This window comes from Leptodactylus fuscus, chromosome 1 (assembly GCF_031893055.1).
Source record: "Leptodactylus fuscus isolate aLepFus1 chromosome 1, aLepFus1.hap2, whole genome shotgun sequence".
Lineage (NCBI taxonomy): Eukaryota > Metazoa > Chordata > Amphibia > Anura > Leptodactylidae > Leptodactylus > Leptodactylus fuscus.
The window spans coordinates 208561696-208582317 of NC_134265.1; the positions used below are offsets into that span (position 1 = coordinate 208561696).

At 43.2% G+C, this 20622-nt stretch overlaps 1 protein-coding gene across 1 annotated transcript in view; it reads left to right on the top strand.

Moving 5' to 3' along the window:
* MED16 (mediator complex subunit 16) overlaps nucleotides 1-1421 on the top strand; it is a 48011-nt gene extending 46590 nt beyond the window's left edge. The window contains exon 14 of the mRNA XM_075283024.1: nucleotides 1114-1421. Coding sequence (XP_075139125.1) covers nucleotides 1114-1240 — 127 coding nt within the window. The 3' untranslated portion in view covers nucleotides 1241-1421. The remainder of the gene's footprint in view (nucleotides 1-1113) is intronic.
* The last annotated feature ends 19201 nt before the right edge of the window (nucleotides 1422-20622 follow it).

A 20622-nucleotide genomic window follows, 5' to 3' on the forward strand; every position in this document is an offset into this window, starting at 1 on the left:
CATTTTTATAGATGGTATAAAACCGGAGTTGTTTGAAGTAACAATCTCCCTTTGGTAAATGCTTTAGCTCCACATACTACACTGAGTACATGTGTACAGTCTAATAACAAAGCTTAGAGCATTGATAATAGGAACTTTACACCCTGTTTTCTGTTAAAAGGAAATATGATAGGGTTGAGCGATCGGGATCGGAAAAAATCGGCGGGATCGAGGTCGGAAGTTATTTCCCCACAATGCTTTGCTTCTGGCCAAGCATTGTGGGAAAAGCTAACAATGTTAGCTAGGTCCCATAGGAATGAATGCAGCCGGCACACAGCCTGTGTGCGTCCATTCATTCTAATGGGAGACTAGCTAACATCTCTAGTAGCGGCTTGGTTCACATATGCTGATGTGTTCCATCCGTAAGAGTCCGCATGAGGACCCCTACGGATAGAACACAATTGCAACTGCAAATGCTGTGCAGTTCAAGCGCACAGGCCCCTAGACTATAATGGGGTCCGTGTGCTTGTACTGCACAGCGCTTGCAGTTGCGCTTGTGTTCCGTCTGTAGGGGTCCTCATGCGGACTCTTACGGACGGAACACATCAGCAAATGTGAACCGGGCATAACACTTACCTGCACAGAAGAGCTGCCGCTGGTCCGGTCCCCCTGTTCTCGCTCCTCTTCTCGCCTCGCTGCCCCTGCCTCCCAGGTTAGTGTAAGGGCTAGTTCACACGGGGGGCAAAGAGGCTGATTTTGACAGTGGATTGCTGTCTTTTTGCTTGATTGTTTGATGTTTTGAATTTACTTGTTTTCTTTATGTTTATAAAATCTTTAATAAAAATTACAGTTTAAAAAAAAATAATAAAAATCCCATTGACTTGCATTGGGATTGGGTTTAAATGGAAAATGATCGGAAATCGGATGTTAAAAACGATCCTGAAATCTCAAGATTGGCTCAACCCTAATGATAGATTAATAAAGTATATTGCAAAAAATATTCAGAAACCTGGACCCCCCAACACAATATCGGAAAAAAAAACAACCCTCAATTAAAGTAACTACGTTCTGATTTATTTTAGTTGGAAATAGAAGTGCTTTATTGATGTATCTGATGTATCTTTTGGTCTTCAGGTGTGGCTGTGTAACAATGCTGAAGTCTCCAAACAAAGCAACAGCAGTGAAGCAATGGGAACAAAGATGGATCAAAACCTGCCTGTGTGGAGGACTGTGGAGAAAAATGCCCCATACCTATTCATGACATATCACCCTCATTTTTTTTATCTTAAAAGACTGCTATTGATTTTGACTCTAGTACATCTCTGTGAATAACCATACACCACCTCAGTCTTGGCCCATTGTTGTATCCTAAATGTTGCCTAGAAAGGTTATCAGTGGTAAATATGAGCAACCATATGAGGAATAAAAACTTTCTTTATATAGTTTTGGCTCACTGATGGGTAAAAGCAGATATTTTAGAGCCAGCAGTGGCTAATATATTGCGGTTATTTCATTCTCAATACTCTGAGCAAAGTGCATTACTGTTCACCCAGAGTAGAGCATGTTCATTGACACTGTAACTTTATACAGCTCAGACCCGTGAGAACTAGAGCTGCAATCTTGGCTTGAAAATAAGACCAAAATTAAAGCGGAGGTGATTATACTTGCACTTTCACAGTGTATAGGATGACGTCAGCAGCTGACCGTGCAGGTAGTGGAGAAAATTATTTTATACTGCTGCCCATGACACTTCAGATGCCATGCCATTTAAGCCCCTTTATATGCTGCAGCCATCACACTGAAATCTGAAGAAAAATTGATTCCAATCCAATTGGTATCAACACATCCATGACAACCTCTAAGATAAAATTATTTCTTGTACATGATTGTCTACATAAACCTTAAAGGGCTTGTTGAGGAAATGCCATATACTCCTCTGGACCCCGGTGAAGGTGAAAAATTAATAAAAAAAAAAATAATAAAAAAAAACATACTCGCCTATCTCTGGTGCTTGTTTCGTCTAACTGTATAAACGCTAACTGCAGAGATTAGTGGCTAGGAATGATTGATTTTTGCCACGACTGTATTGAAAAATGGTCTGTAAATGTATACTCTGAACACAATGCTAATATGCCCCTAATTTCTTTCCCCACTAATAAACCCCTTTAAAAAGGCGTGAGAATAGATAAGTGCATATTAATGGATGATATATTATCATATTAGATACATTGTGCTGCCACCTACTGCCAGGTACTCCATATCAGCGACCTCAGTAGACCTTAGACATCATGAGAGAGCAGAATGGGGCGCTCCGCGGAACTCACGGACTTCGAACGTGGTCAGGTGACTGGGTGCCACACATCACACAGGTCAATGCCAAACGACGCCTCACTTGGTGTAAGGAGCGTAAACATTGGACGATTGAACAGTGGAAAAATGTGTGGAGTGACGAATCACGGTACACAATGTGGCGATCCGATGGCAGGGTGTGGGTATGGCAAATGCCTGGTGAATGTCATCTGCCAGCGTGTGTAGTGCCAACAGTAAAATTTGGAGGGGGTGGTGTTATGGTGTGGTCGTGTTTTTCACCCCTTGTTGTTTTGCGTGGCACTATCACAGCACAGGCCTAGATTGAAGTTTTAAACACCTTCTTGCTTACCACTGTTGAAGAGCAATTGGGGATGGCGATAGCATCTTTCAACACGATCGAGCACCTGTTCATACTGCACGGCCTGTGGCGGAGTGGTTACATGACAATAACATAGTGTTATTGTCGGGTAACCACTCCGTCACAGACCGTGGTTACAGGTATATGTAATGAGCAGCAGTATAGCGGCAGTGAGTGCTGCAATGTATATTAAGATTCTTTCTGTTAATGACACTGCAACCACCCCGAATTCTTATGATTTCCTCCCTAAACTTTCCTTGTACTTGTAATTCTCTTGGTACTATTCCGTTATCGGGCCAGCAGCAGCGCAGTTCAGCAGCAGCTTTCGGGACAGCAGTTCAGCAGCGGGAATTACAATGACATCCGAGGACTGCTGGCCCGATGCTTGTGCCCAGTAACCAGTACATCGATGACCCCCCTCCCCCATCCTTCTCCTCCTGCCAGTGCTGCCCCCCAGCTCTCCTTACATCTTCCCCGTACCCTCTCCCCGCCACACGACTAGGCCTCACCTCAGCGCTAGTACCGAGACCGAAAGGAAAGACACCGGGGCTCAATCCAGGCCCTGACAAGAAACACGCCGACTATAGGAACGGTGAGCTACAGCGAGCCGGAGGGACAAACTTTCTGCAGCGTCCGGCGGCTATCTAGTAGCATTCATTGCTCAAGATTTACGGTGAGGCCTATTACAGGGAGAGGGTACGGGGCAGATGTAAGAAGAGCTGGGGGGCAGCACTGGAAGGAAGAGGAGGATGAGGGCATCGATCGATGTACTGCCTACTACACACAAGCACGGCCTCTATCATCGGGCCAGCATCGGCTTAGTCATGTGGCGGGGAGAGGGTACGGGGTAGATGTAAGGAGAGCTGGGGGGCAGCACTGGAAGGAGGAGGAGATGGAGGGGGGGTCATTGATGTACTGGCTACTGGGCACAAGCATCGGGCCAGCAGTCCTCGGATGTCATTGTAATTCCCGCTGCTGAACTGAACTGCTGTCCCGAAAGCTGGTGCTGAAATGCGCTGCTGCTGGCCCGATAACGGAATAGTACCATTCTCTTTCCCTGAATTTGTATCTGTTTTCTCTTTCCCTAGCTCCTGTTGATGTCTGTCCCTGCAGTAAGTGTGATGTGAAATGACGGTACCTAAAATGGCTGCTGGTTTTTATAGGGCTGGGACTTCACAGGGGCAGCTGGCTGCTGATTGGCTGCATGATTGGCATTGTGGGTGATCCCGTGTTCCCAGAGTTCCCTGCCCCTTGTCCGAACATGTGCAGTGGCCATTTTAGTAAAAAATGTGATTCAATGCATCAAAGTGTGAGGAAATCTGGATTCTTGGCAAATCGAAGATTTCCTGAAATTCGGATCGAATTCCGCAGAATCGATTCGCTCATCTCTAATTATAAGCACACCCTTGATTATTCCCAACTGTGGCCTAAATACACTGTACAGACATAATGTATACAGGTATATGTGGAACAACTGTTGTCTTACACTGTATTGACCCACTTTTTAGTACAATATATAGTCACTTGACAATATATACTGTTTATTGGTGTAAATCCCATCCGAATCTCTTTTATTTGCATTATGAACGAAGTGTCTATTTAGGATTTTTTTTTTTTTTCCATAAAAATGAAAAATGGCCCCCTTTCTGAATGGGTTAAAATGACACCAGTTATCTACATAACCTGACTCCTGATAAAAAAAAAAAAAAAAAAAATGTTTTAACCTTTTCGCTGCTAAGGGTCTCTGGAAATTTTGCACCTCCAGTAGCCAGAGCAATTTTCACAGTTTTGAGATGAACAAATCAAACCTAAATTGCAACATTAAAAAAGCATCCTACCCCCCCATACATAAATATTTTCTTAGTAGACACCTGCAGCATTGTCAGAATGCCACTTGGTACTGTATACGAACAGGCACCTTCATGCAATTTTGATTTAAAGTGAATGTTCTATGAAAAAATGCAAATAAATGTATATTAGTTGTTAAAAGCGGAAACCAAACAAAAAGTTTAATGCACCAAAAATAAGAGTTCAACATGTGCAGAGTTCATACATATCACTATGGCCTGAACCCGCATGCACGTGTCTTCAGAATATCGCTAGAACTGGAAGGAACAAAAATCTGCTTTGAAGCTGGAAATGTTAAAAAAGTATCATCCTATAAAATGTAGGGATTACACACCATGAAAAGTAAGTGAACCCCTAAACCCTATATATTTTTTGAAAGTAGACAACCTGAAGATTACAAATGTCTTAATGGGTCATCAATAGCCACATCCACCTTCATGCAACTTTGCGACCAACACAAATAATTTTTTGAAAAAATACGTTAAAACACATTTGCACCTAAAACTCATGTTCAATCTCAGATTCATATACAAAATACTTTTAAAATAATAGCTTATGGTGTATACAATGTGTATACAGGACACAGAGGAGGGGATATTAAGAAAGTTTTACACAAAAAAGAAGCCCTCTGGATCCTCAGATTCGGCAGTAGATATCCTGCAGGAATGAATTCCAAATATGATTTGGCTTTAATTTATTAGCTTCCTAAAAAAAAAGTAAAGAAATAAAAAGAAAATAATTTTTTTTTTTTTTTTTGCCTAAAGTAAAAAAAGCAATGGTGCATACCATTGCTAAAATAAATATCCTAAAATAATGTTAACACCTTTAGAGGGTTTTATTTAGACATAGAGAATTAATGGGAGCTATTTAATTCATTAAAACTTAAAAGTCAAAATTATATATATATATATATATATATATATATAATCGCAAATATGTGAACATGGCTCTAGACTAGTCTTCTGATGCGATGTATTGCTTTAGATATAGTATTTGGACCTTGTGCTGTTTATTTTTCATGAATATATTGGCTATGAGATAAAGTGTAAAAGCCAAAAAAGCTACATATATAGTCATGAATATGTGAACATGGCTCTAAATTAGTTCTCCTTATGCGGATTACCGCTCTGAGCATAGTATTTGGATTTTGTATTATCTGCTATTCATAAATATATTGATTATGAGATATATATTTTAAGGCCACATGATTCTTTGTAATTTCGTAAGTGCATGAATTGTATGGTGATATATGATTCTAACATAACCCACTTGGTCCCAGAATCTTGAGCTAAATTGAATATACAACAGTTGGGTGTTTTTGTTTAACCCCTTGGAATTAAGGTGCTGACCTTGGGAGGTTGCAGCTTTTGTATCTTTACAAATAGTTTCATTGCTTGAACTATCGTCAGTGTGTGAACAAGGTCTTATACCAACACACCACTTTGATCATGGGCGGTCTACCCTTTGGAAGTATGTGGGTTAATGGATTTATATATAGCTTTATCGTTGTAACACTGTAAATGCGGTAATATTGTTTTTGTATATATATGGGTGAATATTGTAGTTTTAATTCAATTTAGTAAAACTGTTAGTTGAAAGTGTCGTTCATGATAAACATAATAGCAGTTTTGAGGGTTAACTTGTGCTTTGGATTAATTTTGATCAGGTGTTATTGTAAGGTGGATAATCGTGTTCTCAGCCTTTAAAAAGGTTTTGGTCGGTCAGTAGACTCTAGATTGGGCTATGAGTAAGACACAGACGTGTCGAAACATGTCAGCCACAATGAAACCTATGCGGTTTTAATCACTTTTTTCCTACTTTTGCACTATTGTTCCTGTCTATGGAGTGTTTTTTAATCATTATGGATTAAAAGTTATTTTTTAAAGAAATATTCCTGGTAGAGCGGATCCTTCTATCAATTCATTTTGAATGTGTAAATATACTATATGTACCGCAAACATCAACTACAACAAGAGCTCGGACGCCCAAAAACACGAATACAAAAGACAAGCAGGATTTTGCTGTTGTTCACTAATATGTTAAAAAGCTATACTGCACCTACCAAACTGTGACTGTGATACCAAAATCTAACTTTTTTCAGAGTACACAGCATACCGTATATAAAAACACAATTTAATAGTTCATATATACAAGCACCTTCATTCAACTTTGCGGCAAACAGAGATTGCTAGCACAAATTGCGCAAAAATTCAAATTTGCCACTAAAGTGCGGCTCAAGAAATCCCTTTCTGCAAACATAATGTACTGTACATAAAACTGCAATATGTGAGGAGTTCATACATACCACACATGTATATATTTACAGGGGCGGGTGTTAAAGAATCACCAAAATCGCAGAAATGCGTCCTCCCATTTTGTGCATGCAAATTAAATAGGACTTTACATAAAAATGTTATTTTCCATCCCCGTATAAAAAATTTAGCCACCTATACGTTCATCTCTAGTGATAATCGTTATTACTATTATTTTAGGGTGTAATGGACATCACTAGAGACGTATTTTACTGTAGAAAGCTCACGTATAGACAGGACAGGGATTGGGTGAAATGTAAACTTTATTTGCGACTTTATGTATATATTGTGTAAGTGTTTGGTGCGACTTTTTTTTTTTTGGCGCAGCGACCTGGACAATGGTAAACGTCTGGGTCACAGCGCCAATAAACTTCCTGGTTATGTTCAGGAGGTATAACATAAGAATACCCCACTAGTAAAGCTCAGGGGGGAATTACATTATAACTGTATGTGACAATCAGAGACAAATGTATAGTATACTCTCTGATTGGTAGGAGAAGGGTTAATAGGGACAATAGAGTCCCTGCCACCCCCCTCCTGCTGTCACATACAAGTTATGCAGAGAGTCAGATTGTTTCTATGTCTCTCTCTCTCTCTCTGCTGAACTGCTCGTGTCCCCCTTCCTTTCTTGTTAAAGATCGCAAATTGCTTGCTTAGACAGGAGGGGGGGGACACTTTGGAGCTCTATATCTTTGGACTGCATCAACATATCTTGATGCTTTCAATTGCATTTTAAAGAGGAGAATCTCATCTATAAAATTATATCAAGAACTCGATGATTGGATGTACAGTTTTGGAGCGATTCACTGTTGAAACGCTGTCGGGAATTGAGATCTGCAGTTGGATCTCAATGCCAAATAGTGTTTTCAACAGTGAATCGCTCCAAAACTGTAAGTAAAATCATCAAGTTCCTGGTATCATTTTAAAGATGAGAATGCATTTTAAAGCATCAAGATATGTTGATGCAGTCCAGAGATATCGGCATTAGTAGGGAGGACGTAGTAACTACGTCCTCGGCTACTGAAGTGCCACCTTGGGAGCACGTATAGCTACGTACCTGGAAGTGAAAGGGTTAAAGTTGCTCACATCAACCTATCAGATTTCAGCTTACATTTTGCCAATAAAAGAACATTGGTTGTTGTGGGAACATGTTATACCCTACAGTGTTCTACATATATTAGTCCTATATATCTATACATTGATATTTGCATCATACAATTGGTAGGGTCTGTGGCAGGCCAAGCACTAGCTGGCCAGATTACCTGATGGGGGAAAGGTGGATCTATGCAAGTGGGAAAAGCAGATGGTCAGACTGACTGGGCCATCATGCATGGGCATACAGTGGACGACGGTGCCACCCACCTGGTATTGGGGCTACTACCCAGCTTCTCCCTTATTGCTGTGTCCTAACAATTTTCATACATTTCAATATATTATATAATAGGAATTGTCCTTTATTGAATGAAAATAATTGAAGTGTTTCCACAGGTCTATGCCTGGATTATCCTCCTATTCAGCATTTTTGAGAACAATGACACTGATGTCTGCGCCAAACTCCAGTTCTAAAGAAATCAGGCTTATTTAGGCAGAACTGGATGGACCGCAGCCAAAGCAAATGTTTTTAGCCCCATCTAGTCTTCCTTCTTCATCTCTTCCTGGATTTAATCTTTGTGTATTCAACAGATCATGTTATGCAGAAATCTCATGCACTGGAGGACGCAGTTAGTAAATATTTTTACCAAAAAATATTTAATAAATGTGATTTCTGTTAGTTCTGTAAAAGATCTCTAATGTACAGATTCTCTCTCTGTCTCTAAATATTTATACACCAGTCCTTTCGTCCAGGGATCCAGAGAGGAGTCTCTGTTCAGGTTCAAGGTCTTCGCTTACTGTTTGCCTGTACACAAGCACATCATCCAATCAGTACTCTCAAAAGATTATCCGCTGTATCCAGCCAAACTGACAGATGAGTATCTAGTATTTGCTATTTTAACCCCTTCCCTCCAATGGCACTTTTTGACTTCCTGACCAAGCTCGATTTCTCAAAACTGACATGTCACTTTATGTGGCAATAACTTTGGAATGCTTTAACTTACCAAAGTGATTTTGAGATTGTTTTTTCGTAACACATTGTACTTCATGTTAGTAGTAAATTTTGGTTGATATGTTTTGTGTTTAATTATGCAAAATAGGAAATTTGGTGGAAATTTTGAAAAATATGCATTTTATAAAGTTTGAAATGATGTGCATTGCATACAGATAGTCAGACCGCCAAAATTATATCTTAAATCTCATGTCCCAGATCTCTGCTTTACGTCGGCATCAAACTTTAGTCACCCTTTTATTTTTTACGGACATTATAAGGTTTACAAGTGAAACAACAATATTCAATATTTTCAAGAAATTTCTAAAAACCCATTTTTTAAGGGACTAATCCAATTATGAAGGGGTTTTGAAAGACCCTTGTATTAAAGCCCCCCATAAATCACCCCATTTTCAAAACTGCACCCCTTAAATCAGCCAAAACAACATATACATAGTAATTTAACCCTATAAGTGCTTAACAGGAATTAAGACAAAATGGAGGTGAAATTTTCAAATTTGATTTTGTCTTACTAATATTTTCATTTAGCCCTAGAATTTGCACATTCAAAAGGGGTTAAAGGAGAAAACGCATCCCACAATTTGTTATGCAAGTTCTCAGGACTGTCATAGTACCCCACTTGTGGGTGTAAACTAATATATGGACGCACAGTGAGACGCAGAAGGGAAGGTGCGCCAAAGAGCTTTTAGAGGGCAGATCTGGCTGTGATCAGTTTCAGGAACCATGTCGCATTTACAAAGCCCTTGAGGTGTCAAAACAGTGGAAACCTCTAGAAAGTGACCCCGTTTTGAAAACTGCACTCCTACACGTGTATTGCAGACCACAGGAAGCAGTCATCCTGTGCAGACGCATGACAGCTTCCATTCCTGGCAGGATCAACCAGGTACGTGGATGGGTAAGTAATGGGGCAGATCCGGGGTCACTGATCAGATCTCGGGCTGTCCACTACCAACACCGGCACCCCTGAAACCGGCGCGGGGGGTGCCGACTGGCACCAGTATATAGCGAAATCCCGGAGATTCCGGCGGTCATGTTTGACCCGTATGTTACGGCTGACACCCACAGGTCATGGTGCGCACACAGGTTCTTTGTGCGCACCATGCAGCAGCCGCCGTAGTACTTCGGCGGTTTGCGGGAAGTCCTTCCCGGCAACACTGTACTATTACGGATGTCAAGAAGGGCTTAAAGGGGCTCTATCATTGGGAAAAGTCATTTTACCTTTTGAATGTAAATCACCTCAGTAGTTTTAGGATGAGCCCGTTTTTTTTTTCATATGCTAATTAGCCACCACCATGCACTCTGGGAGTCTCATCGTGCACCCTCTGCTATTCTCTCCTATGTTTGTGTGTACAGCACAGGCTGATGATGATGACTTCCTGTTTTATACACACAGATAGGATAGAATAGCAGAGAGTAGTGCTGCTGGGAACTTCCTGTGCTGGCTGGAAGTCAATTAGCATATGAATAAAAACAGCCTCATTCAAAAACCACTGAGACAATTTACATACAAAAGGTAAGTGTGAACTAGCATTTCTAAAGGCTATACAAGTATGTGCTTAATTAAAAATAACTTTTGCTAATGATAGAGCCCCTTTAAGCCTAGCTATTGATTTGTAAAGTGCTATTGGATATGTTGGTGCTTTATAAAGTTTTACTATTATTATTAGCTATGAAGTGAAAATTTTAACTTAACTGGAACATTCCTTTAAGCTCACAATAGGGTAACAATAGTAGTGTCTGTCTGGCCATGGAACAACTTGACAGATAAAGGATATTCAGGCATCATGGAACATGCTGTAAATTTTCTTTCCTTATAATGAAAATTCGAACCTTTGTCTTTTCGGACCCCCGAGTATAATGATTGGCGGACTGGGAGAGGTAAGAAACATAAAAAATCACTGTTACTTACCTCTCCACGATCCTGGCCAGGCCTCCTTCCTAGTTGTCTGACGTCACATGAACCTGGCCTGCGTCCCGGGTCATGTGACATCCCACGTCATTGCAGAAGGACGGCAGCGGAGGCCGACAGCGTAGGAGCTGGGGGACAGGTAAGAAACAGTAGTTTTTTATGTTTTTAATCCCCTGGGTCTCTTTTCAGACCCCAGAGTATAATAATTGTTTATGGGTTTACACAGTGGGACATAATACTGTGTGCAGGAGCCACTATTGGGGATAATAGTGTGTGCAGGGGCCACTATTGGGGATAATACTGTGTGCAGGAGCCACTATTGGGGCTAATACTGTGTGCAGGGGCCACTATTGGGGCTAATACTGTGTGCAGGGGCCACTATTGGGGATAATACTGTGTGCAGGGGCCACTATTGGGGATAATACTGTGTGCAGGAGCCACTATTGGGGATAATACTGTGTGCAGGAGCCACTATTGGGGATAATAGTGTGTGCAGGAGCCACTATTGGGGATAATAGTGTGTGCAGGAGCCACTATTGGGGATAATACTGTGTGCAGGGGCCATTATTGGGGATAATACTGTGTGCAGGGGCCACTATTGGGGATAATACTGTGTGCAGGGGCCACTATTGGGGATAATACTAGGTGCAGGGACCACTATTGGGGATAATACTGTGTGCAGGGGCCACTATTGGGGATAATACTGTGTGCAGGGGCCACTATTGGGGATAATACTGTGTGCAGGGGCCACTATGGGGTATAATACTGTGTGCAGGGGCCACTATGGGGTATAATACTGTGTGCAGGGGCCACTATTGGGGATAATACTGTGTGCAGGGGCCACTATTGGGGATAATACTGTGTGCAGGGGCCACTATTGGGGATAATACTGTGTGCAGGGGCCACTATTGGGGATAATACTGTGTGCAGGGGCCACTATTGGGGATAATACTGTGTGCAGTGGCCACTATTGGGGATAATACTGTGTGCAGGGGCCACTATTGGGGATAATACTGTGTGCAGGGGCCACTATTGGGGATAATACTGTGTGCAGGGGCCACTATTGGGGATAATACTAGGTGCAGGGGCCACTATTGGGGATAATACTGTGTGCAAGGGCCACTATGGGGGATAATACTGTGTGCAGGGGCCACTATTGGGGATAATACTGTGTGTGCAGGGGCCACTATTGGGGATAATACTGTGTGCAGGGGCCACTATTGGGGATAATACTGTGTGCAGGGGCCACTATTGGGGATAATACTAGGTGCAGGGGCCACTATGGGGGATAATACTGTGTGCAAGGGCCACTATGGGGGATAATACTGTGTGCAGGGGCCACTATTGGGGATAATACTGTGTGCAGTGGCCACTATGGGGCATAATAAAGCGCGCAGGAATGCGTAGGAGGGGGTCGGTCGGGGGGGGGGGGCATGTCAAAAGTTCGCCACAGGGCCCCGCCATTCCTCGACTTTACACAAGACCCCACCCCTGTACACTCAGTGAAAGCACTGTATAGGAAGGGAAGAAATAACGAAATATAGGATTTCACTTCAGTGTCTTCTAGCTTCAGATTTTATCAAAATCATTGATAAAGTATATTATCATTTATTAATACCATAAATACTGCCAGAAAATTGAAAGTTTACCTACGCTTTAACTGCAGCTATTGTATATGTTAAGGCTGCTCATCAGCGGTTGGAAAACTGGGATAAGATGGTATATCAGATCTCCAGTGGTTTACTAAGGTAGATTGGATCTGACCTAATTGGTTTAGGGTGCAAAACTGGGACAGTTTATCCGTGTGTACAGTGCCTTGCGAAAGTATTCGGCCCCCTTGAACTTTTCAACCTTTTACCACATTTCAGGCTTCAAACATAAAGGTATAAAATTTTAATTTTTGGGGAAAGAATCAACAACAAGTGAGACACAATTTTGAAGTGGAATGAAATTTATTGGATATTTTAAACATTTTTAAATAAAAAACTGAAAAATTGAGCGTGCAAAATTATTCGGCACCCTTACGTTAATACTTTGTAGCGCCACTTTTTGCTGTGATAACAGCTGCAAGTCGCTTAGGGTTTGTCTCTATCAGTTTTGCACATTGAGAGACTGAAATTTTTGCCCATTCTTCCTTGCAGAACAGCTCAAGCTCAGTGAGGTTGGATGGAGAGCGTTTCTGATCAGCAGTTTTCAGCTCTTTCCACAGATTCTCAATTGGATTCAGGTCTGGACTGTGACTTGGCTATTCTAACACTTGGATACGTTTATTTGTGAACCATTCCATTGTAGATTTTGCTTTAGGTTTTGGATCATTGTCTTGTTGGAAGATAAATCTTCATCCCAGTCTCACGTCTTTTGCAGGCTCCAACAGGTTTTCTTCCAGAATGGTCCTGTCTTTGGCTCCATCCATCTTCCCATCAATTTTAACCATCTTCCCTGTCCCTGCTTAAGAAAAGCAGGCCAAAACCATGATGCTGCCACCACCATGTTTGACAGTGGGGATGGTGTGTTCAGGGTGATGAGCTGTGTTGCTTTTACGCCAAACATATCGTTTTGCATTGTGGGTAAAAGGTTTGATTTTGGTTTCATCTGACCACCTTCCACATGTTGGGTGTGTCTCCCAGGTGGCTTGTGGCAAACTTTAAATGAGACTTTTTATGGATGTGTTTGAGAAATGGCTTTCTTCTTGCCACTCTTCCATACAGGCCAGATTTGTGCAGTGTATAACTGATGGTTGTCCTGTGGATAGACGCTCCCACCTCAGCTGTAGATCTCTGTAGTTCATTCAGAGTGATCATGGGCCTCTTGGCTGCATCTCTGATCAGTCTTCTCCTTGTTTGAGATGAAAGTTTAGAGGGATGGCTGGGTCTTGGTAGATTTGCAGTGGTCTGATATTCCTTCCATTTCAATATGATTGCTTGCACAGTGCTCCTTGGTATGTTTAAAGCTTGGGAAATCTTTTTGTATCTAAATCCGGCTTTAAACTTCTCCACAACAGTATCTCAGACCTGCCTGGTGTGTTCCTTGGTCTTCAAGATGCTCTCTGTGCTTTAAACAGAACCCTGAGACAACCCTCAAAAATTTAAATTTTATATCTTTATGTTTGAAACCTGAAATGTGGCAAAAGGTTGAAAAGTTCAAGGGGGCCAAATACTTTCGCATGACACTGTAAGTGAGTGCTGAGAGTCGGCAGGTCTTTCCAAATTTGTCGTACTGTTAATAACTATTTTATTTTTTTGGAGTTTTCTTGTCCCCACAATGAAAACTTGACAAAAATTAGGCACAATCTTGTGCAGGGGTTATCATTGCTGACATTGAAAACGTCAGTCATGATAACCCTCCCATGTGTTTAGTATTTAGATCAAAACTATATTTCTTTCCCCCATGATGAACAATAGGCTGTGTTCAAATCTCGCTTTGAGCCTCTACTGCACATTCCAGCAGTTTTGATGGGCATGCACAGCTATTGTTCCTGGCAAAATTAGGGAAACTACAACAAAATCCCATTATAATTCAAATTATAGACTGGAACCAAGTGGCATAAGTACTTTGAATTTTATTGGCAGAAACATTTTGCGCTAGATTCATACTAGCGTTCGATACTCCATCCCAGATTCTGCTTAAAATCGGTAGAGAGAAAAGTCCTGCAAGGAGGAATTTTTTTTTTCTTCACCAGTTTCAATATAAAATTGGTGAAAATTAGGTGGAAACTCGACAGACCCCAATATAGTCTATGGGGTACACAGGTTTCCACTTTTTAAGTGGACATGGTTTCTGTCTTTCGGGTACCACATGCGGACCTGAAGGACGGAAATCCAAAGGCTAGTGTGTACCTAGCGTTAATAAGGTGGGTTGTAACAGCAAGATACAAGTGTGCATGTGGTAGGGCGAGCAAAAGAAAGGAGCTGGGACACGTCTTCTGTTACTGGGTCAAAGAGTGAGATTTCACAATGAGGAGAAAGGGAGGAAACGAGATTGATACTATTCCTGATGCAGGTTGTTGATTTTGTCTTTAAAGTACATGGCCCTGTCTTGAGCGCTGGGGTCTGTGACAAGTACTTGTTTCTTTAGGGTTACTGGACAGAGAAGACGGCAGTGAAGTAGGCTTGTTTGGCGAGAAGTCGGGTGAAGTTATAGGCTTTGAGCATAAACTTGAAATGAAGTAAATCAGCAGATGTGAGCAACACTGAAGAAAATGTATGCCATATGTATGCCATAGTTGCTAGTTTCTGTGTTGGAAGTTTACGTGATCGCTCCTGCATCGGGGCAAAGGTCACACTTTGCAGTCAGTGTAGGCCGCGTGGACCAATGTGCATATACAACTGAAATCCTGTACTGGATTCCCCGTTAATGAGCAATCCAGGCGACGGCACGTGGGCCACATGTGGCAGGCCAGAAAACTGTCCTTGGCGGGCCACATGTGTTGAGAACCCCTGCTGTAGAGTCTAAGAGGTGTTGGGTGTTTAGTGTGTAAATGCCTTTGACAGTAAGGGAAATAAGGCTGTGGTCAGAAATTGGTGAGGTATGCTTCTAAAGTCAGAGACATAGAAGACAAGATCAAGGATATTACCATCTTTGTGGGAGTAGTAGTAAGCTGTGAAAGCCCAAGAGAGGTGTTTAGTGATAGAAGCCGAAAGGCTGATGGGAAGACAGGGATGTCAATAGGAATGTTAACATCACCCATGATGAGTGTAGAAATTTCACAGGATAGAAACTTGGAAGGCCATGAAGTGAAGTTGTCTAGGTAAGGGTGAGCCAGGGGATGGTACATGAAAGCTTCTTGCAGGGAGAAAAGGTGGGAAAGTTTGATAGTGTGGACCTCAAAAGAGGGGAAAGAAAGCACTAGTATTGGGGGAATGACCTGAAAAGTGCCTTCTGGTGATAGGACACCTATCACTCCACTCTGCATATTTTCAAGTCTGGGGTTACATGAACATTGTATCCTTCTGCTCTGGCGTCTTCTCAAAGTGAAACTGGCTGTGACATCCTGGATCACTTCCGCTAAAGCCACTCAAGTAGTAACATTGCATGCCCTTCGCATCAGCGGTTATGAGTGGGGGAGGGCGGAATTTCCACCAGAAGGTTACAACCGACCAAGAGGATTGGATCACAATGGGAGACACCAGAGAACCGTGGAAAGGTATGATTTATTTATTTTTATTTTTTAATATTTTTTTTTCACTGCCCCTAACTTATTTTAGAAACTAAATTTGTTGTGCATGTTTGCCTGGACAACCCCTTTAAGGTTAGCAGAAAGACAGGTACCAGGGTTTGGAGAGATGTCCCGTGCAGCTAGTAATGAGTGGGGTGAGACAGCAGATGGTTTAGTGATTTGTGAGAGTGTCTAATTTGTTGTACAGAAGTACAAGGTGGGTGAAGATGGTTGATTTAGGAGGGGAACAGAGAATGAGAGCTACACATAGGTAAGAGAAAGAGAGAGGGACTGATGGGATAGATGGAAAAGGAGGTGGGAATGGACAGAAAATTTTGGGGAAAAAAAGCAACAAATAGAATAAAAAGAAATGCAAGTGAACGTTGTTGGACAATTTTCAAGTATGATTAAGAAACTGACAAGTTTTTTGGTGTGATTATTCTGCTGAGCTGTCTATTTCCCTGTCTAACTGCCATGTTTAACTTGAGCTGAAGAGCTGCATTAGCACTTAAGCAATCCCCATCTTGTGTTTGTTCTTGATCTGATCTTATTACCATTGTCCTTCACCTTTTGTACACAATGTACACTTCAGCCTGGTGCACAAATATTTTCAAGAGAATCACAATATATAACCTCCAACACTATAGTATTAATCCTATCCTATATATGTGTATACAGTGGCGTAACTAGGAATGGCGGGGCCCGTGGCGAACTTTTGACATGCCCCCCCCCCCCATCCCAACTGACACCGAAGACCTCGACTGACCCCCTCCTCCGCACTCTATTATGTCCCTTAGTAAGCCCTGCACACAGTATTATGTCCCTTACTGGCCCCTGCACACAGTATTATCCCCCATAGTGGCCCCTGCACACAGTATTATCCCCCATAGTGGCCCCTGAACACAGTATTATCCCCCATAGTGACCTCTGCACACAGTATTATCCCCCATAGTGGCCCCTGCACACAGTATTATCCCCCATAGTGACCCCTGCACACAGTATTATCTCCCATAGTGGCCCCTGCACACAGTATTGACCCCAATAGTGGCCCCTGCACACAGTATTAACCCCAATAGTGGCCCCTGCACACAGTATTGACCCCAATAGTGTCCCCTGCACGCAGTATTAACCCCAATAGTGGCCCCTGCACACAGTATTAACCCCAATAGTGACCTCTGCACACAGTATTATCCCCCATAGTGGCCCCCGCACACAGTATTATCCCCCATAGTGGCCCCCGCACACAGTATTATCCCCTATAGTGGCCCCCGCACACAGTATTAACCCCAATAGTGTCCCCTGCACACAGTATTAACCCCAATAGTGGCCCCTGCACACAGTATTAACCCCAATAGTGGCCCCTGCACACAGTATTAACCCCAATAGTGGCCCCTGCACACAGTATTGACCCCAATAGTGGCCCCTGCACACAGTATTGACCCCAATAGTGGTCCCTGCACACAGTATTAACCCCAATAGTGGCCCCTGCACACAGTATTATCCCCAGTAGTGTCCCCTGCACACAGTATTATCCCCCATAGTGGCCCCTGCACACAGTATTAACCCCAATAGTGACCCCCTGCACACAGTATTATCCCCCATAGTGGCCCCTGCACACAGTATTAACCCCACACAGTATTAACCCCAATAGTGTCCCCTGCACACAGTATTAACCCCAATAGTGTCCCCTGCGCACAGTATTAACCTCAATAGTGTCCCCTGCACACAGTATTAACTTCAATAGTGTCCCCTGCACACAGTATTAACCCCAATAGTGGCCCCTGCATACAGTATTAACCTCAATAGTGGCCCCTGCACACAGTATTGACCCCAATAGTGGCCCCTGCACACAATATTAACCCCAATAGTGTCTCCTGCACACAGTATTGACCCCAATAGTGGCCCCTGCATACAGTATTAACCCCAATAGTGGCCCCTGCACACAATACTAACCCCAATAGTGGCCCCTGCACACAGTATTAACCCCAATAGTGGCCCCTGCACACAATATTAACCCCAATAGTGTCTCCTGCACACAGTATTATCCCCCATAGTGACCTCTGCACACAGTATTATCCCCCATAGTGGCCCCTGCACACAGTATTATCCCCCATAGTGACCCCTGCACACAGTATTATCCCCCATAGTGGCCCCTGCACACAGTATTGACCCCAATAGTGCCCCTGCACACAGTATTAACCCCAATAGTGGCCCCTGCACACAGTATTAACTCCAATAGTGTCCCCTGCACACAGTATTGACCCCAATAGTGTCCCCTGCACGCAGTATTAACCCCAATAGTGGCCCCTGCACACAGTATTAACCCCAATAGTGACCTCTGCACACAGTATTATCCCCCATAGTGGCCCCCGCACACAGTATTAACCCCAATAGTGTCCCCTGCACACAGTATTAACCCCAATAGTGTCCCCTGCACACAGTATTAACCCCAATAGTGGTCCCTGCACACAGTATTAACCCCAATAGTGGCCCCTGCACACAGTATTATCCCCAGTAGTGTCCACTGCACACAGTATTATCCCCCATAGTGGCCCCTGCACACAGTATTAACCCCAATAGTGACCCCTGCACACAGTATTATCCCCCATAGTGGCCCCTGCACACAGTATTAACCCCACACAGTATTAACCCCAATAGTGTCCCCTGCACACAGTATTAACCCCAATAGTGTCCCCTGCGCACAGTATTAACCTCAATAGTGTCCCCTGCACACAGTATTAACTTCAATAGTGTCCCCTGCACACAGTATTAACCCCAATAGTGGCCCCTGCATACAGTAATAACCTCAATAGTGGCCCCTGCACACAGTATTAACCCCAATAGTGGCCCCTGCACACAATATTAACCCCAATAGTGTCTCCTGCACACAGTATTGACCCCAATAGTGGCCCCTGCATACAGTATTAACCCCAATAGTGGCCCCTGCACACAATATTAACCCCAATAGTGGCCCCTGCACACAGTATTAACCCCAATAGTGGCCCCTGCACACAATATTAACCCCAATAGTGTCTCCTGCACACAGTATTGACCCCAATAGTGGCCCCTGCACACAGTATTAACCCCAACAGTGTCCCCTGCACACAATATTAACCCCAATAGTGTCTCCTGCACACAGTATTGACCCCAATAGTGGCCCCTGCACACAGTATTAACCCCAACAGTGTCCCCTGCACACAGTATTATCCCCCATAGTGGCCCCTGCACACAGTATTAACCCCAATAGTTTCCCCCGCACATAGTATTAACCCCAATAGTGGCCCCTGCACACAGTATTAACCCCATTAGTGTCCCCTGCACACAGTATTATCCCCTATAGTGGCCCCTGCACACACTATTATGTCCCTCTGTGGACACCCATAAACAATTATTATACTCTGGGGTCTTTTCAGACCCCAGAGTATAATAATCGGAGACCCGGGGAATAAAAACATTAAAATAAAACACCGTTGCTTACCTGTCTCCGGCTCCTATGCTGTCGACCGCCGCTCACGTCCTTCTTTAATGACGTCGGACGTCACATGACCCGGGAAGCATGCCGGGTTCGTGTGACATCAGAGACGTCAGACAAAGTAGGACGGAGGCCTGGCAGGATAGTGGAGAGGTAAGTAACAGTTTTTTATGTTTCTTACCTCTCTTGTCCGCTGATCATTATACTCGGGGGTCTGCAAAGACCCCCGAGTATAATGATAGTGTTTGTGGGGCCCGCGGTGTCACTTGCCGATCCTGGCCCAGCCAGGATCGGCAAGTGAATAGGGCCCGTAACGGCCTATTTAAAAAAAAAAAAACGCAGCGGTAGCGGCTGTCACCGGGCCCCCTAATGGCCCGGGCCCTGTGGCAGCCGCCTCCGCTGCCTCTACGATAGTTATGCCCCTGTGTGTGTGTTTGTGTGTGTATATATATGCCTCATTTAACGTACTATAATGTCCTACAGTGGCCTCCAGACACATAGCAGCCCCTCCACACAGTATAATGTTCCGTAGGGGCCCCTGTACACAGTATTATGTTTCATAGCAGCTCCTTCACACAATATAATGTCCCATAGTGACCCCTTCACACAGTATAATGCCCCATAGCAGCTCCCCCACACAGTATAATGTCTCACAATAGCTCCTCCACAGATTAATGTCCCATAGTGGCTCCTCCACACAATATTATGTCCCATAGTGGCCCCTCCACACAGACGAGTTTATTGTATATGAGCTGGGAGGGGTTACTAGAGTTAACTCCTTAGGGAGAGACCACCATTTAGGTGTGTGGAGTCTTAGTCTAGAAGCCGCTAACCTCTGCCAAGTCAGTCTTCTCTGCGCCGGGCTGAAGAGATCCAATCAGATCGAAACAGTTGTCCTCAGCTGAGAGACTGTACTTGGTAAAATCCCACATCATTGCATTGCAGCAAAGGCCTCTGGGAAGGTCTGGCATGATGTTAAAGGGAGCACCCTCTATTGGGCTGCATGACTGAGGCACAGTCGTCCTAATTACATCATGGTAAAAAATATGCAAATCTATTCTCCAGGATGTAATTAGGAGAACAGTGCACTCTGTACGCCACCCTATACAGGGCAGCATCCTTAACATCATGCATGACTCAGTTATAAAGTCTAATTAATCATGATGTGGATTTAA